The sequence below is a fragment of the Myxocyprinus asiaticus genome, chromosome 19 (genome assembly GCF_019703515.2).
Source record: "Myxocyprinus asiaticus isolate MX2 ecotype Aquarium Trade chromosome 19, UBuf_Myxa_2, whole genome shotgun sequence".
Classification (NCBI taxonomy): domain Eukaryota; kingdom Metazoa; phylum Chordata; class Actinopteri; order Cypriniformes; family Catostomidae; genus Myxocyprinus; species Myxocyprinus asiaticus.
In genome coordinates this window covers 34,073,522-34,095,879 of record NC_059362.1, presented here as the reverse complement: position 1 = coordinate 34,095,879, position 22,358 = coordinate 34,073,522, and the positions used below count along the sequence as shown (strand labels likewise).

The 22,358-nt window shown below is 37.1% G+C and overlaps 1 protein-coding gene across 1 annotated transcript in view; it reads right to left on the bottom strand.

The window, feature by feature from the left end:
• Nucleotides 1–22,358, bottom strand: part of LOC127456722 (myomegalin-like) — an 88,823-nt gene that overhangs the window by 65,896 nt on the left and 569 nt on the right. Inside the window, exons 2-3 of the mRNA XM_051725250.1 lie at nt 17,271–17,323; nt 15,686–15,753 (exon numbers count right to left, since the gene is read on the bottom strand). Coding sequence (XP_051581210.1) covers nt 15,686–15,753; nt 17,271–17,323 — 121 coding nt within the window. The remainder of the gene's footprint in view (nt 1–15,685; nt 15,754–17,270; nt 17,324–22,358) is intronic.

Genomic DNA, 22,358 nt, shown 5'->3' with positions numbered 1-22,358 from the left:
GGTGTATGATTCCTTAAATAAAATAAAAAAAACATGGGTTGAAAAGAGTTTACAGTTCTTTTGTAAGCTAAATGTTTATTGAAAACTTGTATTTAAATTCCATGTCTTTTTAAAATTCAGTTGTAATGTTAATTTAAAGAATTAAATGCTAACTACAGCTAACTTGTTATGTTACCCAGGGACTATAAACCCAAAGTCATTAAATCATAAGTAAATACTTGCAAAAAAAAAAAAGAAAAAGCCCCAATTAAATTAATTAAATCTATAAAAGCTATGGATGGTTAATTTTAATAAAACATTTGTTATAATTTTCAAAGGCTTTAGATTTTTTATTTATTGTAACTGACCACATCCTTTTCTTTTGCTAAGTATCTTAACAGTGCTGTATAAAGCCCATGGTCCTTCAGAGATCTAATGTATATTAGGTTCTTTGTGGAACTGGAAAAGGTTCTCCTATGGCATCACTCTTAAGAACCATACTTTGGTTCCTTAAATCACCATAGTACTAAGGGTTCTTTAGAGAACTTGTAATATCATGGTTCCTTGTGGAACTTAAAAGGGTTCTTTGTGGAACTGAAAAGGAGTTCCTTGTGGCACTGCTGTGAAGAACCATTTCTGGGTTCTTTAAAGCACCAGTATATAGATGGTTCTCTAAAGAACTTGACAATAAAGGGTTCTTTGTACATCTTAAAAGGGTTCTCCTATGGCATCACTCTGAAGAACCTTTATTGGTTCTAATTGGAACCTTTATTTTTAAGAGTGCACTTCACTGTTTTTTACTTTTACAAAGTTGAAGTGCCTATAACTCCAGATGTATTAAAGATATCTTAATATGCTTCTAGACTGTGGTTCAGAAAAATTGTTTCCTTTTTGTATCTTCATATTTAAGGCCCTACATGATATGGGGCTCTCAGTGTGGCTCCATGCATATAATTGTTAAATTTTAACCAATTTAAATGGCCGAAAACCAAATGTGGATCACATAGTATAAGGCTAGTTTTTCTTGTCCAACAAAAAAAAAGGTTTTTATTAATTTCACAAGTAAAACAAAATGATCAAACACAATATTTTGAGCCGGGGACCTCTGGTTGAGTTGACACAGAATGTAATTTCTCTCATGGCCTCTTCAAATCAAAGCTTCCTTCAATCTACTGTCTCTCTCTTTCTACATCTTCCCTGCATGCAACCTCTCTTTTTCCATTCACAATCTCTCCCATTCCTCTCTCTCTCTCTCTTTCACTGGCAAATCTGTTCCAGATGCAATGGCACAGGAGTGTTCCAGTGGTACGTGTACAGCAGAACCTCTGCCCGTTTGCCAGCATCATACTGAGGCAAGAGGAGAGCTTTTCCAAAGACTGTGCCAGCCCCACACAGAAACATGGAAGCCATACACAGGACACACATATGTGAAACACACACTCCAACACCCTAACACTATTGTAAAGAAAGCCACTACCCCGGTTGCCTACAGTGTTGACTACTCTGGAAAGTGAGATTGTGTAAAGAAGGCAAGGTCACATGTAACGGCTTTAGCAGTTCATCAGCAAAACAGGCATCGTTTATGAGGTAAAGCTGCCCTGGGGGGTAATGCTCAAGGAGCTAATCGGATTAATGGCGTCCAATGTAAAGGACACAAAATAAAAGTGTCAACAGAGCAAAAGCCCCAGAACACAAATGTTTGGACTAGCTATGCAACATTAGATTACCAGGATGTTGAAACAATCCAAAAAAGCCCCTAAGAAACTGTTGACTGTGATCCATCTACAACAGACACTTCGGCACTGAGATACTGTTGAAGTCAACATTAAACAACATTTACAACTCATTTCTGTAACAAGACTTATTATAATTAAATAGAACCTTTGAAACCGGCATAATAATGTGATGCATTGAATAGTGACGTGTATGGCGATGTTTCTTTTTTTCTTTGAAATACGATGAATTGTTCACAATAAGAGCAGGAACGTTTACTAAAAATTTTAATAGACCATTTTGATTTCATGTTGACTTTAAGTTTTTTCAACTGCATTCTTAGCTGCAGCTTCTGCCGTTTAAGGACCAAAGCCAAACATTTTAACAGTCAAATTACTTTTCAGGTTGACATCGAATACCAGACCGGAGCCTTCTTGGCTGAAGATCTGATGCTCCTGCTGGAGTTCCCCAGACCTAGCAGGATAGGGATATTTTACCCAGGGAAATGTGTATGTCCCTGGGCATGGAGTGTGACGGATGGCCCTCTTAGTTGAGCTCACATCCACTTAGCAGAATAATACTCCCAATGAGAGTATTGGGCTTCAGTTTTAAGGGTACAGCACAACAATGGCTGCAAAATGATTGTGTTAAACTACACTACAAGATGACTCTCTTTATCTCTGATTTGGTCTTTTAATTTGTTTAAGCACTTCTTCCTTTCTTTCGTTCAATTAAAATTCATGTTAAATCTCTCTTTTCCCCAATATGACTCAAAGGAAGACGGTTTCATCGAACATCATAACTTATATGACAGCATATAAGTTACTCTCTGATACCACACAATTCATTATTTCCACATCTGTTTTCAGTAATGAGAGAAGGACAGTAATCTGAGTTTTAAAGTTAGGTTCAGCTGGGTCAACAACATAGAGCTATCATAAAAAAAAAAATGGATCAATTCATCATACCAAGCCATGATTTGACAAATCAGAGAACTATAGGAGGGGTGAGTACTGCCTTCAGTCTCTACTTTGGTTCTTTTGGTTTATCTACCAGGTAACAGAAGATAAGTATTGATTGTTTTCTACATGCCACATAGTCAATATTTACCTGACAAAAGCGAGCAAAATAGAAATATGGCAAGTCTTGCCAAGGTGTTACTGGTCTGGCAATCTCTCCCACTCTCATTGCTCCTTCTTTCCATCTCTTTATAACACATTCATAGGTGCAAAGAGTGACCTAAACATTCCCAGTGAGAACAGAGGAATGGAAAAAAGTGGGAGTAGGTAGATGTCATTAGGAGGCTAGGCCATCCTAGCTCTGTTTGCTGATAATGTAGGATGGCATGGAGGAACTACAAGCTCTGATTGAAGAATTGGAGTGTCAATCACTCATCAACAGTTACTGAGATCTTAATGATGTCTGGTTGAAATCTATTTCTGTTCCCTACTTTATTACCTTTAGAGAAGAGATATGGCTCTATATAACTAAAAGGCCTGCATACAGACTTCACAATGAAAATCGTTTGATTTTCAGTGAATACCAACTCAAATTTCAGTCTATTCCACACATAAATGCTATCATATGTCCTCAGAAGACTTGGTATATAGTGCACAAGTCATATGAAGTACTTTTATGATGCTCTTTTGTCCTCTGATTGACGGTGTATTTAAAAGAGAAGTGTGAATACTCTGCCTACTTCTCCTTTTGAGTTCCTCTGAAGAAAGAAATTCAGGTTTGGAACTAACTGATGCAAAGTAAATGATAACAGATACATCTGCCTACAGACGTATTTGGTCTCAATTGAACAAATCATTTAGAGAAAGAAAAATCACTTATGTTTATGTACACGTAAAAGTCATTCCAAAACAAATCAAGTTACTGTGATCATACTGGCTTTCCTAAATGAAGTACAACAAAAAGTGTTTGAGATTGACTACTGTGTGATCTGTGCCACAGGCGGCCTAGCTAGGCATTTTCCCAGAGCTATCCATAAACACAGTGAACAAGACCTCCTCAGTGAAAGTATTTCATGTTGCAGGCATAATTCTGTTTGGAAGAGGCAAAATAAAATGACGGTTTCTCAATCACACTTCAAAGACTAAAGCTGCCTTCAATTCAGTGTGTTTATGGTGAGACTAAATTATGGGATCAAGTTTAACCAACTCCAAAAAACCCTGCCAATAGTCATTGATGCTATTGTCCATGTGTGGCTTGAAACAAATTTTCCCCCGAACATTCTTTGTCTTTCTGTGCATATCTTTCTTTCTTGCAGTGTATTTCTGCCTACATCTGCTTTGGTTTGTTGTATACCACCATTGGGAAAGTTGCTTCAAATCAAACACAGCTCAAAAACAACAAAAGTAGTCTTTCTTTAAAACCAGAGCAAAGGGGAAAAAACCCCAGCCAACAACCAGGCCACCACAGGTCACTACAATCTTCTAGCATCTGTCCCTGTGGATTCACTGCCTGAAAAGAGAAATTACAGGCCTTTGAAATAGTGACAAGCATTTGGAACAAATGAGCCCTTTATAGCTGATCTGGGTACAGTGTCAGTGTTGAGCTTTTAACAGCTGACTTTTTAAGATTGTGACTAGAACTCATTGAGTCAGCCTATAGAGGGATAGTTCACCCAAAAATGAAAATTCTCTAATTATTTACTCACCTTCATGCCATCCCAGATGTGTATGACTTTCTTTCTTCTGCTGAACACAAATGAAGATTTTTAGAAGAATATCTCAGTTCTGTAGGTCCATACAATATACGTGAATGGTGTCAATATGCATGAAGAAAGAGAACTGCCAAAATCAAAAGAAGAATGTGAAAGTGAAAGGGGAGATTTACAGTAAAAAAGGACTGACCTTTTTTTACTATTGATCTGCTTCTCACCCACACCTATATATTGCTTCTGAAGACATGGATTTAAACACTGGAGTCATATGGTTTACTTTTATGCTGCCTTTATGTTTTTGGACCTTCAAAGTTCTGACCATTATTCACTTGCATTGAATAACAGAGCTGAGCTATTCTCCTAAAAATCTTCCTTTGTATTCTGCAGAAGAAAGAAAGTCATACACATCTGGGATGGCATGAGGGTGAGTAAATGATGAGAGAATTTTCATTTTTGGGTGAAATATCTCTTTAATATTAAACTATCAGTTTGATGATGGTAAGTGATTATTAACAAAATTTCAACATTATAACATCGATCGCACATCCTAAATGAAACATTACTTCTTTTTGGGGGCACAGGGACCAAAAAAATAAAAATAAAAATAAATAAATAAATAAAAGCAATGATGCTTTATGTGTTAAAGTTTTTTTATTTATATACTGTATTTGCTCTTGTTGTATTTCTCTACAAGTTGTTTTTGCGGAGGTCAAATTGATCCCTAACATAAGCAACGTTACAATACTGGACAGTAGTCACATTTCTGAATAGACAATGTGATACAACAGGGGGTTTAAACTTCATTAAACACTGACAAATGGGCTTAGAGTCAGAGGAAAATATTGTATTAAAAGAATTTAATTAAGAAATAAAAATTTTAATGTTAATTTTGAAATTACTTACATTTTTACACAAAAATAAAGACCTTTACGTCCATTTTACATTAGGGTAAAACAGGTTAAACTGTTCAGGTACCCAGTGCTTGTAAATTATTTGAACCTCAGAACAAAGTTCTACAGTCAGAAAAACAGAAAGTACACTCTAAGGACACTGACAAAAAACAGCACCACATTTGGAAATATAAATTACATAGTTCCATGAGTCTGTGTTTTTGAATGCGCATGTACCATGTATGCTGTCCATTTATATATGGGTGAATGGCAATACACAACCACAGACCTCCCCTTAGGGCAGAAGTTAAAGGTGCGATTTTTTTCATGGAAATGTATGCATTAAAAAATTACCACTCCCTGAAAGATATCACTAAAACAAGTGTTCTGAGATATCTCACCGGTCTCTGTGACAGCTCTAGACTCTGTAAACTGCAAACGAAAATGTGTCAGTGGGCCGCGAACAACAACGCTCTCTGCCTGTCAATCATTTTTCGCGTTCTCATAGTATTGTATTTGCAGCTCATTTTTGAGGCTTACTGCCATTTTTATGCCATGTTGCTCACAACAGTTATCAGCTGAGGGTGCTATTTTGCTGCTGTTGTTTTTGACAACCGTTTCTGCTCGTGTAGGTCTTAATAAAACTCATTTGGTATCTTTGGATTGCGGGGCTTTGGAAAAAGGGTGCGTGGCTAATCCAACGGCTCAGTTTGGAGAAATTCTAGAATGGCTAAAATCACTTACAGCAACTTTAATGCACCTACCTATTACATCCTGACCACAAAAGATCTATATAAAGAACAGGCTAATTACAAAGACCTGTGTGACCTCTAGTATATATATCTGTACACAAAAATATTTGCGAAAGATAATACAAATAAATAATCATTCATAAATTGCACAGGATGATGGTGCCTGTCGTATTTTAAATATCCTACCCATATATCATTACATCTAATTACAGAGCAATGAGGGGCCCACTGTCAAACACTGTTCACTCAACAGCTCAAGAGAAGAGCCTGACATCTGAATATTTTGTGGCTTCCCTCTCTTATTTATGAGGACTAACAGTCAACAAATTCAACCAAGTGCTTCTAGCTTTCGCCACAAAAGTAAAAGGCTTGTTTTAAACCTGTCATGGTCCGTACCCAAATCCCAGAAATGGTCTACTGTGCAGTGCAAATGTATAGGGATGCAGCAAAGATACTTGTTGATATTTAAGCTTTAGGCAATCATTTTCCTGCATTAACACATGACATTAGACTACTTATCTAACTGGCTTGAGATTTAAGTAGTTTAAACCATAAATTATTTCTCCTATTTTTTCAGAAATGAAAAATCTTGATCTGATTTATTCCGTCATAGTTGTATGCTCCATTTAAGAGATGTGGAAAAATAGTATAAAATCTGATTAGAAAGAGTATAAGTCCACCCCCGGCATTTCCTGACCAGCTAAATGTTTGATTATGGCCTTCAAAAATCAACAAGAATAACACAAACACGCTGGCATCAGAGTTCTGTACAGACTCAGTGCGGCTCCATGTCTTTGGCTAAAGCGGAGAGCCTTGCTCTTTTTAATTTGACCTTCCTGACAAATGAAATAAACCTTCATCTGGTTCCTATTAGCGGCACATTACCAATAATTGGAGTGGTATTTACAAACACTGTTATTCAGTCATCCCAGGCCTCTTAGGCCCACCGTTTCAACAGAACCAGCCAGAACGTATAATGGCTCTGTGCTTCAGCTGCACAGCATCATCCAATGAGCTCCGAGTGCTTTAACAAGGGTTTGATGGTTCAATTCTTGTATTTCGTAGGCAGTTAGGATATTTTCACAGGGGGGTAAGGTGCACTTGAGTTAGCTCATTAAAGCAGACACTAGGTATATTTTCAAAATCGGATTACGGCCTCGCCTGAAAACATGCAGGCCTGCACTTTTGATGTCAAAACTGGACTGAGATCTCAAAATATGATCTCACGGCCTTTAAGATTCCCTCAGGAAAGAGTGCCTCCAGTGAAATTAGCATTATTACCATTCCAAACTACCACGCAAGAGCACAACCATGGCAAAGACAGAGAAACTAAAGAACATTGGAGCATTGGCAAGATGTCAGAATATGTAACGCAAACTACAGAATCAGAAAACGGAATGAAGAGGCAAACCACTAAAGACTGGAACAAAACAGCATTGTTTGAAGAGCCCAACAGCTAAACATCTGCAGGATAAACAGATTAAATATAAAAAAATATGAACCCAATTCTGCTCCACCCAATTCAACAATGAGTTCATAGATAGCCCACTAAATGTGAGGTGGGATGAGATCATGTACAAGCATAGAAAAACAAACAGTACATGCAACATTCTTTAGCTGCAATTTTCTGTTTTGGCATAGTAGGACTGAGAGAACTGTAATGGCAAAGTGCACAGGGGCCAGTGTGCATATCGCAGATGAGTTCTCACTTACTTTTTTGGTGGAGATTTAAGGTGAGACACAAAAATTGTGGACTCATGAGACAGAGAAATCAAATAGTTCATCAAGAACTGATTGATGAGGCATGCGATTTTATGAAAATCTTAAGGAAAATTCTGGGTTAAATAGCTCTTAAACACTATATCTGTGGCGTGTTGTCATTAACCACAGAAAATAATTTCGACTCGTCTCTCATTTTGTCAAAAAGAATGGAAAACGTGTTTAGAAATGCATTGAGAATAAATGTAAAACTATACACCTTGTTTTTATGTTCATTTTATAAACTAAGGGACTAGTCCAAATTAGTTTTCGGTGGTAATCGGTGAAGATAAAGGGCTCTATTTTCATGAGTGCGCAAAGACGACAATGCGCAATGTCTGATCAAATTTTCATGAAACTGCTAATTCTAAGAGCAAATGAGCGGAAAATGTGGGTGGCTTGTATGTAAATGAAGTGGCGCAAAGCGCAATTTGCTATTTTCCTGAGAAATAGATCATTGTACTAAGATATTTCAAAAGCATGTCTGTTCCCCTTCTGTCACTCACTCGACGTTGTGTCGATGTAGTGACACTAGGGGTCGATCTTGAGAGCCTGAGACACCTTCTGATCTATTAGTATTTTTCCACTTGTTGTCTTAGAGTAATTTTTAAATCACTTTCAAAGGGGCTTGAGGAGGTAATATGTTTGGATTTGGTATGATTTTTTTTGCCACATCGTTATTTTGATTATATTTTTATTTTGTTTGAAGTGTAATGAATTTAGAAATATTTTTGGTTTAATTTAGTCTAACCTAGAAGGTGGATACAATCACTGTTAATACTAGCCATGATTTGTGTGTCTAGATGAAAAGGATTAATAATACTTACAGTGCATTCAATAACACTACATTCTCTATCATGTAATGGAGCATAAATCCAAATCCTGACAAGAACCACATTTTCCATGCGTAGCCTATAAAAGGAGCATGTCACTGTCATAGAAATATGCCTAACATACAACAGGGACGCAATTAATGCACAAAAGAATGTACATCCATATTTCTTTTCTTCTAATTCATTGCATTCAGTCTATTTACACTATCAGCTTCTTATGAATGTGCTGTCTTTATTTATATCGCTGGTGCTTGTCAGGGAATGGACTACATAATAGGACGTAGACATGCTGGAGAAGAACCTCAAAATTAAATTGCACTTGAACCAGCCCATTAGCGCTTTGTGCCCGAGATTTCACCAAACCCACTTGGGCCTAGACTTGGAGCATGCTTGCACAAAAATATCAATACTTCCTGGCCATGCCCACTGACTTTGCGTGTATGACTTATGGCATAGTGCTGTGCTTAGCGCTAGCACTCTTAAAATAAGGCCCGAAGTGTAATTTCTGTGCCACTACCATCACCAAACAGAACTGCAAACAGGTTTTCAAACACCCCCCTCATCTTCCATTGGACAGACAAACAGAAAGTCTCATACCAATGTCATGGTTGGACAAATGTTTCTGTGTCGTGTTGGTCAGGATGCTCAAATAAACAGTAATGTAGCGTCACAGAGCCACAGAATTTACACTTTTGGGGAATCAACCTACAAATGGTTTACTCATAGTTGTCTCTGCTTATTAAGCTGGGATAACAAAATATTTTAACATCGAAAATATTTTATTAATCTCCTTTAAATTACGGTAAACTATGTTGCCAATAAAAAAAAAAAAAAAAAATCTGAGAGGAAAAACATGGAAAGAGATTGTCCACATAATCCAAATTATCCAAATTTTCATCACTTGTTATCTGTAGCTATATGCAGAAACACAGAAGTTAAATAAAAGCAAATGCATAAAATGCTTTTCTTCTCTTCAAAGCCCTTCTGCTATTGTTGCTGTAAGGGTCAGAGAAAGGAGATCTGTTTTTCAGTCTGGCCTACAGCACTTGTTCCTATTTATAGACATTTATAAATGAGAGCTATAGCATACACAAAAGACAGGTTACATTTAATTAAAAACAGTTTGTTCATGATTTAGGAGCATTTTAAATAGGGAAAAAGACTCAACCTATCTTTTTGTCATTCAGGAATCTGACCACAGTTCATTCATCATCCTAGATCTCATTAAATCTGTAAATTTGAATGTTTCTTCATTTGTAGATCCAACTCTGCTGTGCAATTTGGCAAGCCACTGTCAAGATTTACAGAGTATAGTTTGCTTTACTGGTTCTTTGACCTTAGTAAATGTCTTTGCTTTATTGTACAATAATTGCAGCATTAGGTCTGCCTCTAAGTGCTGAAGCAATTCATAAAAATATGGCTTTTCCATTTTTTTTCCTCCCTGCATATTTTTTCTGTAATTGGTCCCATATGGCCTCAGGGAATAGTACAAATATTGAAATGCAGATGGCTTATAAATTCCAAATGCACATACTTTTATACCTATATGGACACAAATATACTTAAACACACACCTCTTTTAGGAAATTTGCACAATACCCAATCTGTGAACAATGTGCATATGGCTTGAAATAGATATGATTTCACAGCAGAAAGCTTGAAACCTGATCCATCAACCAGACCTCAGGCTACATCAAACATTTATAACATCAATACTCTGAAAAGGCATTTTCCTGCAGAGATTCCCAATTACGTTATACCATCGATGGTGATCAATGCAGTTTTTTTCCAATACTTCAGGCCAGGGATTCAAAAGTACCAGTAGGTCGTCCCAGGGAGACTTTTTTTTTTTTCTAACAATACAAGTCTTAACCATAGATGCTTATGTGTATTTATGTGCATTTTCTGTGTTTTCATTTAATTTGTTGATATTTGTATCAAAATTATCATTTAATACAGAAATTATTTAAATATAGCATATTAGTTACTGCTGAATATTGCACTGGTATTGAAATTGGTATAGAGAATAGTAAAATGTCACTGTTATCGGTATCGACTACTCCAGTTTTGGGATTAATACAACACAATAATTTACCTTACCAAACTGAACAACAAATAGGGGTGATCTGTGGAATATAGTGGGTATATAGTGGTAGGACATCAGCAGTAGTGAAAGCAACACAAGGCAGAAACACAAGACAGGCATGGTGCGGATTAGATCCAACAATACATTATCATTATCAACCATGACTGTCTCCATAATTTACTCAGCATGATGGCTCTGTCCCTCTGATGCGGACAACTGATTTACTATGAAGATCTGGCTCAAATTAAGCAGTCTGGCCCTGCTATCTCACTGAATGCTTGATAGTGCTGATCAGTGGATTGAAACAAAGAAGAAATGGGGTCAGAGGGTGGATGAAATTCATTGTTTTGAAACAAACCAGTAGAGGGCAGTAGTGCTAGAAAGACATGAGGCTTGCAGCTCTCTCTACCCCAACCCAAATCCAACAAAAAACCTCCCATGCAAGATTCAGAATCTTCTCTCTCCCCATCTCCTCCCAGGCTCTCTATATTGGAAATGAAAGCAATTTAGACTAACTGTATCAAGTATCACTCTCATGTCAGAGAATAATAACCCAACAATCCAGATGAATTTTAGTAAGATGAGAGAGAAAGAGAGAGAGAGAGAGAGAGAGAGTTCCATAGAAAGGCAACATGTCAGCTGTTATAATCTGACTGAACAGATATGAGCCAGTGGTCTATGATATCCAATGTGGTTCTGCTGGCACACCCAGCCACTTGGCTCCAAAGATTCACTCAACCACAACGGCCTCTGAAAACATAGATGTGCTGCAAATATCTGCAGTACAGACTGCTCTGTTAATTGCGCTCAATCTGAAATATTTTAAGGATTTTTAACTTTAAATTTAACTCTTTGGCTAAACTTAAAATGACCATGTTAGCTCAACTTAAAGTACAGAAAACTTAACTAGCTAGAGCTAATTAGTACATCGAACACTAGCATGTTAAATGCATACTAATTGGAAACACTATGCTTTGATTAGCATAACAACTACTCAACAAGTTAAGCAATGTATTGTAGAACAAGCTTAAATTGTACCTGTACTGAAGCCAAGCTTAAACTCCACTATTCACCGTAATGGTAACCCCCCAAAACTTAAACCTAACAGATACTCTTCTAAATAACATAACAAAATATTAAACACGTCCCCCTTTTACATTCATCTTGCACAAAGACACATTATATAACACTTTATTTTGACATTTACTCTCACTTTCGAGTGCCATGCAAAGCATGCTGGGAAATAGAAATACCTAGTTAAATTTAAGTTCCTGAGACAAGTTCATTAAACTCAAAACAATTCAGTTTACTTAAAAGGTGTCAGTTTTGTGAAAACAAAGAAAGAGAATGTTCTAAATACTCAACAAGGTTAATTTATTTGAACTAATTTGACTGATTTAATTTATCTAGAATAGGATATTCAGAACAGTAGATGTTACAATTCATTACGAGGGCATTTTTCCCCCAACATTTTAAAGGATGTGGTCATTTCAGTTACTTTCAGTGGCTAAAATGCAGAGGCCAGCTGTGGTCTGATTAACGAGTATACATGCTGGATGAAGTTGAGCTACAATCGTATTATCAAGCTCTGTTAGTCCGATTTCGCAAAAACAGGACAGGTGCGATTTCAGTTGGACTAAAGCATTTACATGACATTTTAAAAAGATAAATAATTTTTTTAGTTCGACTGAACTTTTAAAATGCATGTAATCGTACCGATTGTGATCCAGGCACCTGAATCGACTCTAGGATAGCCGAAAGCGAGCTTAATTACACAGCACGTATAAATATATAACCAGTTGTAATGCTTTTCTACATCCTTTAATTACTGATGCCATGATCAATAGAAAATGTACACAAACATCTCTTTTTAATACAATTCCTTTAATCACCTAAAGACAAATAATTATTTATAAAATGAACATTAATTGCGGCAGGCAAAACAGCGCTGACTTTTGTGAATAAAGCGCATTCTACAATAAGCCTCGTTTGAATAGAAAGGCATGTATGCACTGAAAAGAATGTCAGTTACTTAATGTAAATACTCATAGCACATGGTAAAGCTGAATTACAATAAAAGCAATATTAACAAATACAAGTTTTATGCATTGAAATATAGCATGCAGAAGTGGTGCAACTGTATGGTGCATTTGCCCCAGTTTTGTGTATTACCTCTGCTGGGGGTGTTTCAGTAAGTATTAGCAATTAGACCTTCAGTGATTTTGCCTCTGTGACATGAATCAGACATGGAGAGCAAAAAAAGCACAAATGCTTCAAGGCATGTGTTGCTCTTCATGCGGAAAATTCTGACCTATTTTCTATCCGAATGAAAAACAAAATGAAAGAGTGTGGCAGAGGACGAGCTCTGAAGCTCTCAAAAGGCTCTTGTTTTCTGTTGCCTTCTGAATTTTGGTGACTAGTTGCTGAAAGGTACACGAAGGTCCAGGCCACAATGGAGGTACACGGAGGGCTAGGCCACAATGAGATGCAACGATCTGGTCGTGACAAAGCCGGTCAAAAAACTACACAATCCTGCCAAGTCTTCAAAATAAGGGCAAAATAACAGATTAGCCATTGTAATTTGTCTTGAGGTTTTAATAGCACAAATTATACACAAACCTTCTTTTCATATGAATGTAAGTGCTTTTGAGGACAGTATGAATAACTTCACAGGCAGCCATATGCTTTCAATTTCTTAAATACAGCAAATGGGGCTATTTGAAGAAGTGTGTTTAGAGTTTTTTTCTTACTTTTAACTTCTTCACCTTCCAATCACATGCTGCTGAGTTGTTTGACAGTTACAAATGATATTTTGGCAGATTCATATTTCGCTGAGCGAGTGTGGAATGGATTGGCGTTTCAAACTGACATTTCTGTGGAATATAGGCTGGAAGCCGACTGTGTTCAATAGCATGATTATTTAATCTATGGAGAAAAGATCTCTACTAACTCATTTAAAATTTCCACATACATGCACACGAAGAGACACAACACTGAGAACTTAAAAATACAGCAAAAATGGACAATTGCAGGGGCGGCGTTTGCATATGGCCAATTCATACTCCATATTGCATATGGAGTATGAATTGCCAACCCGTAGCACGCAGACAAAAACGGGGAAATATACACCTCATTAAGATGCTTATTCAAGATAATTCTTCATAGAACAGAATTCAATCTGAGCATGACACCGGCAGGAAGGGTCCGTCAATAGCAATGATTTATGGTAGCGGGAGGTCACTGATGAGCTCTGTTTACATTGTAACAGCGACATCTTTGATTGGATCCCACTTCAGGATTGTGCGGAGTTTAGTTCTTTACCTGGTTTATGGAAATTAAATCAGTAATGGAGTCGGGCTGCAGAAATTGCATGCAGCAGCTTTAAAAGCGCATTTTAAATAGTCATAAATTTTTTAATTTCAATTTTGTGCTTTTATGTTTCTGTTACTCTGATATGACAGAGGGCAGGAGAGTTGTTAGGATTCCCCCTAATTTAAAATTAACCCCTGGCCATACCCTGGGTTTTTGTGAAATGCCGCCACTGGACCATTGATAAGTAAAATGGTACAACGTCCATAACAAACTGCATCAATTAAGAGCAACATGAGATGAGATTCCTGTTGTGGAAGCTTTGAATATGCAGATTCGTGAAAATTAAGCTGTGGATAAGTCTGAGAAAATCAGATGTGAAATAAATGGACCACTTAGAAAACAATGGCTAACACTTAAGATTTAACTGAAATCTTTGTTATGCAGCAGGGGTCATCAAACAAGGGGTCCTCGATAGTATTGTAGGGGGTCTGCCAATTGTTTGAGCTCAAACTAATGTGAGAATATGCATTAAAACAATAACAATTAACTTCATCCAACACTACAGTTATAAAGCCAAAGTTTGGTTAGTGAAGTTAAATCACAATGTAATGTACAAGTTTATGACTTTGTACATCAATATCAATTGTTTTAATGGCTATGCAATGCAAGCATCAAAACAAACTATTTAAATATATCAATATGGTTATATACGCATGTTATCATTGACCATGCTTAAAATGCAAATCATTTTTCTTGACCTGAAGACCCTTTTATAAAGTCCACTGATAATATGTCTACCATCTCAAGATCCTTCTCTTTCTCTTTGGTGTCTCAAAGTGATCTTCTTTCCAAAACCCCACACATACACACCCAAACTCTTCAGAAGAAGAAAAAAACTGCAGTCTTTCACAGAGGCCTCTCCTAATTAAAGGTAGCAAGGCTGAAGTTATATCACAGGCATAATATGCTGGCTTCCTTCCCAGAAAGTCTTTCACATACAGATACAGCAGTGTGTGTACAGCAGGCATTCCAGATCCTGCTCTGCTCCAGAGTGTGATTTATTGAAAGCACATAAAAAAGCTAAAAACCTAAATGAAATTTTACTCGATTGTATTCATACATACATAGCTGTTGGGAAACATGATGGATTCCTTTTTGTTTACAGGACAACAGCAAGAGTAAATCTGATTAGAGAGGACAACAGGCTGAAAGAACTTGTCAATAGTGAAGCTGTTCGAAATCCTTCCTAGAATGAAACAAGACAACATGATGGCATATTAACATGCCAGAACATGCCAGAACTGACACACTCAACTATTATCTGAGCAATCAGAGGACAGTTCTGATTCCTTAAACCATTTGTGGACAACAAAGAAAAAGTATTTGCATCTGTGTTTTAAAGGGATAATTTGCCCAAAAATGAAAACTCTGTAGTTTTCATAATATTTTGTGTTCCACTGAAAAATTAATGTCGTATGGGTTTGGAACAACATGAGGTTGAGTAAATGATGATGATGGAACTTTCATTTTTGGTTCTCCTTTGGTTCACTGAATCACTTTTTTTGCATGTAAACGCCAAAGATCTACATTCTCAAACCAACGACCAGCGCTCAGAGGCTTGACAAATGTTTTTCACATATTATCAGCAGAATGTAAAAGCTCTTTTCAGGAAATCAGTAGCAAGCACCTACCTGCTCAAACTCTCTGAGGCTATGTGTCTGCAGTACAGAGCTCTTTTCTGTGTCTTCACTGGAGGAATCTGTTAAAATACAACCAAGAGTTAGAAAAAACAAAACTTTTAACAAAAACTTTATAAAGTTTTACAAAGGGCACTAATCAACAGTTTTATATTAAAGGAATATCACAAGCCCTAAAACTTGCAACTAGACCATTTTCGCAGGCTAGACGTAACCTTCAGCAGAGGTGAAGATTTTCAATAAATGTTTTCAGGAAATGAGCTATATGAACTAATTTTATGATGTTTTCTTGTCCATTTTAGAGCTTGACAGTCTCTGGTCAATGAACTGTTGTTGTATGGCAAGATGTGATTAACACATGAACTAAATTTATGATACTTCTATTGCGTTCGAAACGACATGAGGGTGAGTAAATAATGACAGAATTTTCATTTTTGCATGAACTATTCTTTTAAAAACGTACAACTCTAATTATAACATATACACTCATTAATGCGCACATATAGGCCTACAAAAACATCTACATGCATGCTCAGAACTGTGCCAAAACATTACAGTAAAAGTATTACCAGGAAAATTCCAGGAACAAGGCTACAAAATTTTTCGTTTTTTCCCAGCATCAGGAGAGAAGAGTCCCCCAGAGAGCATAATAACAGCAACACTGGCAAAGTTTAAACTTCTGGCAGTTCTTTAAAACCATGGCATGGCCTCATTAAAGCTTATTAAAGGACTTTTATTTAATATGTGCCAGTGATGTGTATTGGAAAAGAGCCAGTAGGCGTACTGGAGAAAACTGCATGTTAGAGGACTGTTGCACTAGAGACATTTTCCATGCCAGAGAAATGCCAAACATGTCTGTCAAGGGGTTTTGTGGAACATTTAGTTAAACATAGTTTGGCCATTAGCCTTATTAGCAACTCATAAATATGTGCTTATATACTGTATGTTTTCTGAGGAGGTTTTCTACCAAATTGTCTTCAGAAAGGGGCAACACATCAAAGCAACAGGGATCAGAGGGATTCAAAATGTTTTAGAATGTCACTGCCATGCTTTTCTATCAGTGCACTTCATAGAAGGGACACAAGGAAGAGTTTCTTAACATTTTACAATTGCTTTGAATGCAGCTCATCCAATTACAATTTAGAGTCAGAACTATTTGTTTAATAAGGTCAATTATATAATAGTTTGTTCTGGTCCTCTAATTCACCTTGACAAAAAGTATGTTCCAAAAGTGCTGATATATCAAATAACAGCACTGGAACGCTTCACTGTTTCTATCACTCCACTATTCTCTATTTACAACATTTTGGCTTCTTTTGGAACTATTTTTGTTGGCAGAGCAAAAATAACCAAAATAGTGCTTGAAATGTCAGTTACTTTATATTAACTTCTTTTTATTTTAACTTCTGTTGTTTACAAGCAATATCCCACTCACAATCATTCATTTGTACTTAATAAAAGCACGTTGCTGTTGTTTGTGTGTTATTGCTTAAAAATAAGTGTACGTTTGCAAATCTCTGAAAAATTGGTGCATCTATCCTAGACATCAATGGAAGTCGTTCTGGAAGAATATACTTACCACCCATGTTGATCATGCTCCTCGGCCGGGCAGCTTTACTTTCATTATAGTGCCTGTAATATACAACAAAAAAATTGCTTCTGTTTGATCATTTCTGTAGTACAAATTAGACAAGTCCAGTGCCATTTCAGTCTCTGAAGGGGGAATCCATGTCTTAGTCTCAGTCACCATTCACTTTTATTGCATCTTTTTCCACACAAAGTAAATGGTAATTGAGGCTGTCAATTCCTAACATTCTGCATAACCTCTCCTTTTGTGTTTCATCTATAAAAAATCATATGGGTTTTAAATGACATAAAAGGGGGTAAATGATGATTATTTTTATGTGAGCTATCCCTTTACCAGCTATCCCTTTACCAGAGTTTAACAGTCATTTTTTACTGCCTGTTTCTGGGTTGAATGTCTGCGGCCTCCCTCACCATACTGTAAGTAGCATCAGCTTCATGTTAATAGATAACAAATACTCAAGCCTATGTACCATCTTACACAAAAAAAAAAAAATTAAAATGGCTCTTATTTTTCTACATTATAATGTAAAAACATGACAAACGATATTAGCAAAGTGCTCAGTGCTCAGTAAGCACAGTTCCTCCAAACATTAATATTTAACCTCCAAATCACATTCTTATTGATTAGTGCCCACAGGCTATACAACGCAGCTCAGATTACAAATCATCAGCTCAAACTGATATAAAAAAGGACATTTGTGATAGATGTGCACATCTTCCACATGCACTTAATGCTTGAGTGCTTAACTTATACATCCAGACAGACAGACAGGCAGACAGAGAGACAGACAGACACATATGTATTGTTTTTCCATTGTATTTAATAGCATAAAGCAATTATCATATACTGACTGTTGTCATGAGATAGCTAAGAATCAGATGTTTGTTTCTGTATTAGTTAATGTCTAATTTTAAGTATGTGACACTATAATAGGCTAATAGTGTATGCTCATTCTTTCACATGTCTCAAATACCACAGGCATCCAACTGCAACGCTCTTGTTTTAAATGGCTAACTCACTAAAGGCCATTTTCCACTGCAGGGACTAAAGCCTGTTTTAGATTCTTTTCCCTGAGACTAGTACTTTTCATCGCATTCGAGCCTGAGGAACTACTGAGCCCATTTTAACTCCAGAGTAGGTACTTTTGGCACATACAGGGACTGTGGGAGGTGCTGCAGCTTGTGATTGGTCAAAAACCTATGACGCACAAATAGCTTTGAGAAACACAAGGTGTCTGCAGCCGCAATTTGTAAACAAACTTTTAGCTGCTAGCATGCTACTCAGAGGATTGTGCTAATTTTACAATTCCTTTAACGGAAATAACATAAAACAAAGTATCCAAAGACACACATACACTCACCGGCCACTTTATTAGGTACACTTGTACATCTACATATTCATGCGATTATCTAATCAACCAATCGTGTGGCAGCAGTGTAATCTATAAAACCATGCAGATATGGGTCAGGAGCTTCAGTTAATGTTCACATCAACCACCAGAATGTGTAAAAAATGTGATCTCAGTGATTTAGACCATAGCATGATTGCTGGTGCCAGATGGGCTTGTTTGAGTATTTTTGTAACTGCTGATCTCCTGGAATTTTCACGCAAAACAGTTTCTAGAGTGTAAAGAGAATGGTGCGAAAAACAAAAAACATCCAGCGAGTGGCAGTTCTGTGGGCGAAAATGGCTTGTTAATGACAGAGGTCAGAGGAGAATGGCCAGACTGGTCCAAGCTGACAGGAAGGTGACAGTAACCCAAATAACCACATGTAACAACAATTCTATGCAGAAAACACATCGAACATTGAGGCGGATGGGCTACAGCAGCAGAAGACCCTTCCGGGCACCACTTCTGTCAGCTTAGAACAGGAAATTGAGGCTGCAGTGGGCACAGGCTCACCAAAACTGGACAATAGATGATTGAAAAAACATCGCCTGGTCTGACAAATCTGGATTTCTGCTGAGGTGCACAAATGGTAGGCCCACTGCAGCCTCAGTTTTCTGTTCTTGGCTGACAGAAGTGGAACCCAACGTGGTCTTCTGCTGTTGTAGCCCATCCACCTCAAGGTTCGACATGTTGTGCATTCTAAAATGCTATTCTGCTCACTACAATTGTACAGAGTGGTTATATGAGTTACTATAACCTTTCAGTCAGCTCAAACCAGTCTGGACATTCTCCGTTGACCTCTCTCTTCAACAAGGCATTTACATCCACAGAACTGGTTGTTTTGTTTTTTCGCACCATTCTCTATACACTCTAGAGACTGTTGCATGTGAAAATCCCAGGAGATCAGCAGTTACAGAAATACTCAAACCAGCCCGTCTGGCACCAACAATCATCATCAGTAGCAGGGGTGTAGATTTTGGGGGTACAAATAATATAGCAAGTACAAACCTATGCTTTTGATCATGAGACACGCTTTAAGTTTTCATCGCATCTGTACTGTTTAAAAAAGTGATTTTTGGTAACCACTAGGGGTGTAATGTTTTATCATGGCACGATACATCGCGGTTCAAAAATGTGATGATGGGCACTGTGGAGCTGGGCCTTTTTAAAAAAAATTTTTAATTATTTTAGCGTCTGTTCTATCCAATATGGGCGACATCCTAAGCCTACTTAACACCAGCATACAATTGGAAATCGCTTCATTGCACACAAGGAGCTCTAAAATATGATTGCACACTAGCAACCACAGGTGTTGTACATTGAGTTCAGCTGAAACTGCGAAATCTGAAACTGAAACCAGCAGTAGGAGAGAGACACACCTTTTCAGCGCGACGGATTGAATGTCTGTTTGAAGCGTGAGAGTGATCTGCTCTGACTGCGCGAGAAAAAATTTAAGTTTACAGAGGTTGAATGAGAGTGCCATATTAATCTACTATATATAATGCTGAATATTAGGTATAATAATGCTATGGGGGAATATAATCTTAATGTCAAATGTCATATCTGATTTAATTTCATCAGTAAATGATTATTATTTAACTAGATAATCATGTATTTCCATTAAATATGTATTTTTTTTAAAGAATATTTAGATGTAATCAGAGACAATGCTTTTTTAGAAAAATATTTTTTTTATTTAAAATATTTGAAATGTATCAGTGACAGTGTGTAACCAGCATATGTATCCAACATAATTCTGTATTTTCAGTAAGCAAAATTATTAGCTAATATTTCCATTTGGTGTCCATTGCCATGTTCTGGGCAGATTGTTAGTTCAAGTACATCTCTGATGGATCATTTAGCACTTTTAAGAACAGTACATTTAGCTACAATTTTAAGGAAACTAACTGAATTGCATATGTCTATAAAGTAATAATAATAATAAAAAACTTTCAGTCATAACTTTTCTTGATTCAGGCTTAGTTTAACCGAATCGTGAACCGAACCGTATCGTGAGATGAGTGAATCGTTACACCCCAAACAACTACATCAAAGTTTTCCTGGGATGAAGGATATAAATAATCAGATGTTTATCGAGAGTGGGTAATTGAATTATTTTATAAACTAAACAGTCATGAAATCAAGTTTACTTGAGCAAAGTATTGCGTGCCTGTTACTGGGTGATTAACTTGCATCAAGATGTCTTTTTTAAGTCAATGAGTGAGTATTTCAGTACAGTAATTTATGTTGAGTCATAAAAGCCTTTGTTGTAAAAGAGTGTGATTGTGATAAATAGGTTTACAGTGCATTTTCAACATGTTGTCCACTGACTTCAGCGTGTGCTGCGTGGAAGCGAGGCAAGGCGTCTCTCCTCTCACTGGCTGCAGCACTGCACGCACCGCTCATGCGCCTAATTTAAACTGTAACCTGAAGTCAAAGGCTGCGTCCAAAAACAGGAAAATGCTGCCTTTGAAGGCTGTATAATGAGGTAGGATGAAATAAGGTGCTTTTTAAACTGTTCAGAGACCAGTTTTCTTAAGAGTTCCATTAATCCAAAAACACTGTCATTTAAACCATTAATTGATTAGGCAGCAAGGCAGCAGCAGTCCCTTCCTGAAGACCCATTAGATAATGACTGTCACACATTAGCTATTAACACTTATCAGATAAATGGGCTCAGACAATAACACAGGCCAGATATAGTGTGATAGATGGGGCCGTTAAATTTCCTCGCTTTGAACTCCGAGACAAAGAAGCAGGAGTTTTACAGCACGCTTAATTTACATGATGCACATCAAACCACTTCAAAGATCTCCATGTCTCCAAAGAGCAATATGACATCAATCTCATATTGCATTATAGCCCCACAGAGACATCTTCAACAGAAGGGTTGAACAGGCAAAGTAACAAACAAATGGTTTTCCATCCACAGCTGACTGAGGACTGCTGAGAGTATCAACAACTTCACCATGTCTGCGAATCCACCACTAAGGTGCACATTTTGTGGGGGATGGGTCTATGTAAATGAGTTTGTAATGTTCCCCTTTTGTTCCTGTAAAAAGGCACGATTGCATCAGGATTTTCCATGGTAAAGGAAAACTTTCCATCCAGCTTCTTCACAAATACAAAAAAACATGACAAGTCCAATACCCTGAGAGGTCAGGAAGATCCATGAGCCATGATCACCTGCTCTGGGTCATTCATAGTCACACTGGTGATTGACCAACCCCGGTCAGCTGAGAAACCAACTCCCCCACAATGACAAATAGTCAAATCTTTTGCCCAGATGAGAATGTTGTTATTTAAACAGTGGTACTACATAAACGGAGGATCATAGTCTAGACTAGAGCAGTATTTTCCCCAATTGTGGTCCAACAGTACCCACAATACAGCACATTTTGGAAGTCTCCTTTATCTAACACACCTGATTCAATTCATTAACTCACTAGTAAAGTACTTATGAATCAAATTGAGTGTGTCAAATAAGGAACACATACAAAATGTGCAGTGTTGGGAGAACTCCAGGACCAGAATAGAAAACACTGGTCTACAGCATTCCCATTATTTTAGAGTTGAATAATAAACAGTTAGCTGTTGCAGTTGTACAGCAGTAGAATCCAAATTTATTGACTTCTGTCAAATGTACCAATGTAATGATTTGCGGTTTAGTGTGAGTCAAGCAAACCAGA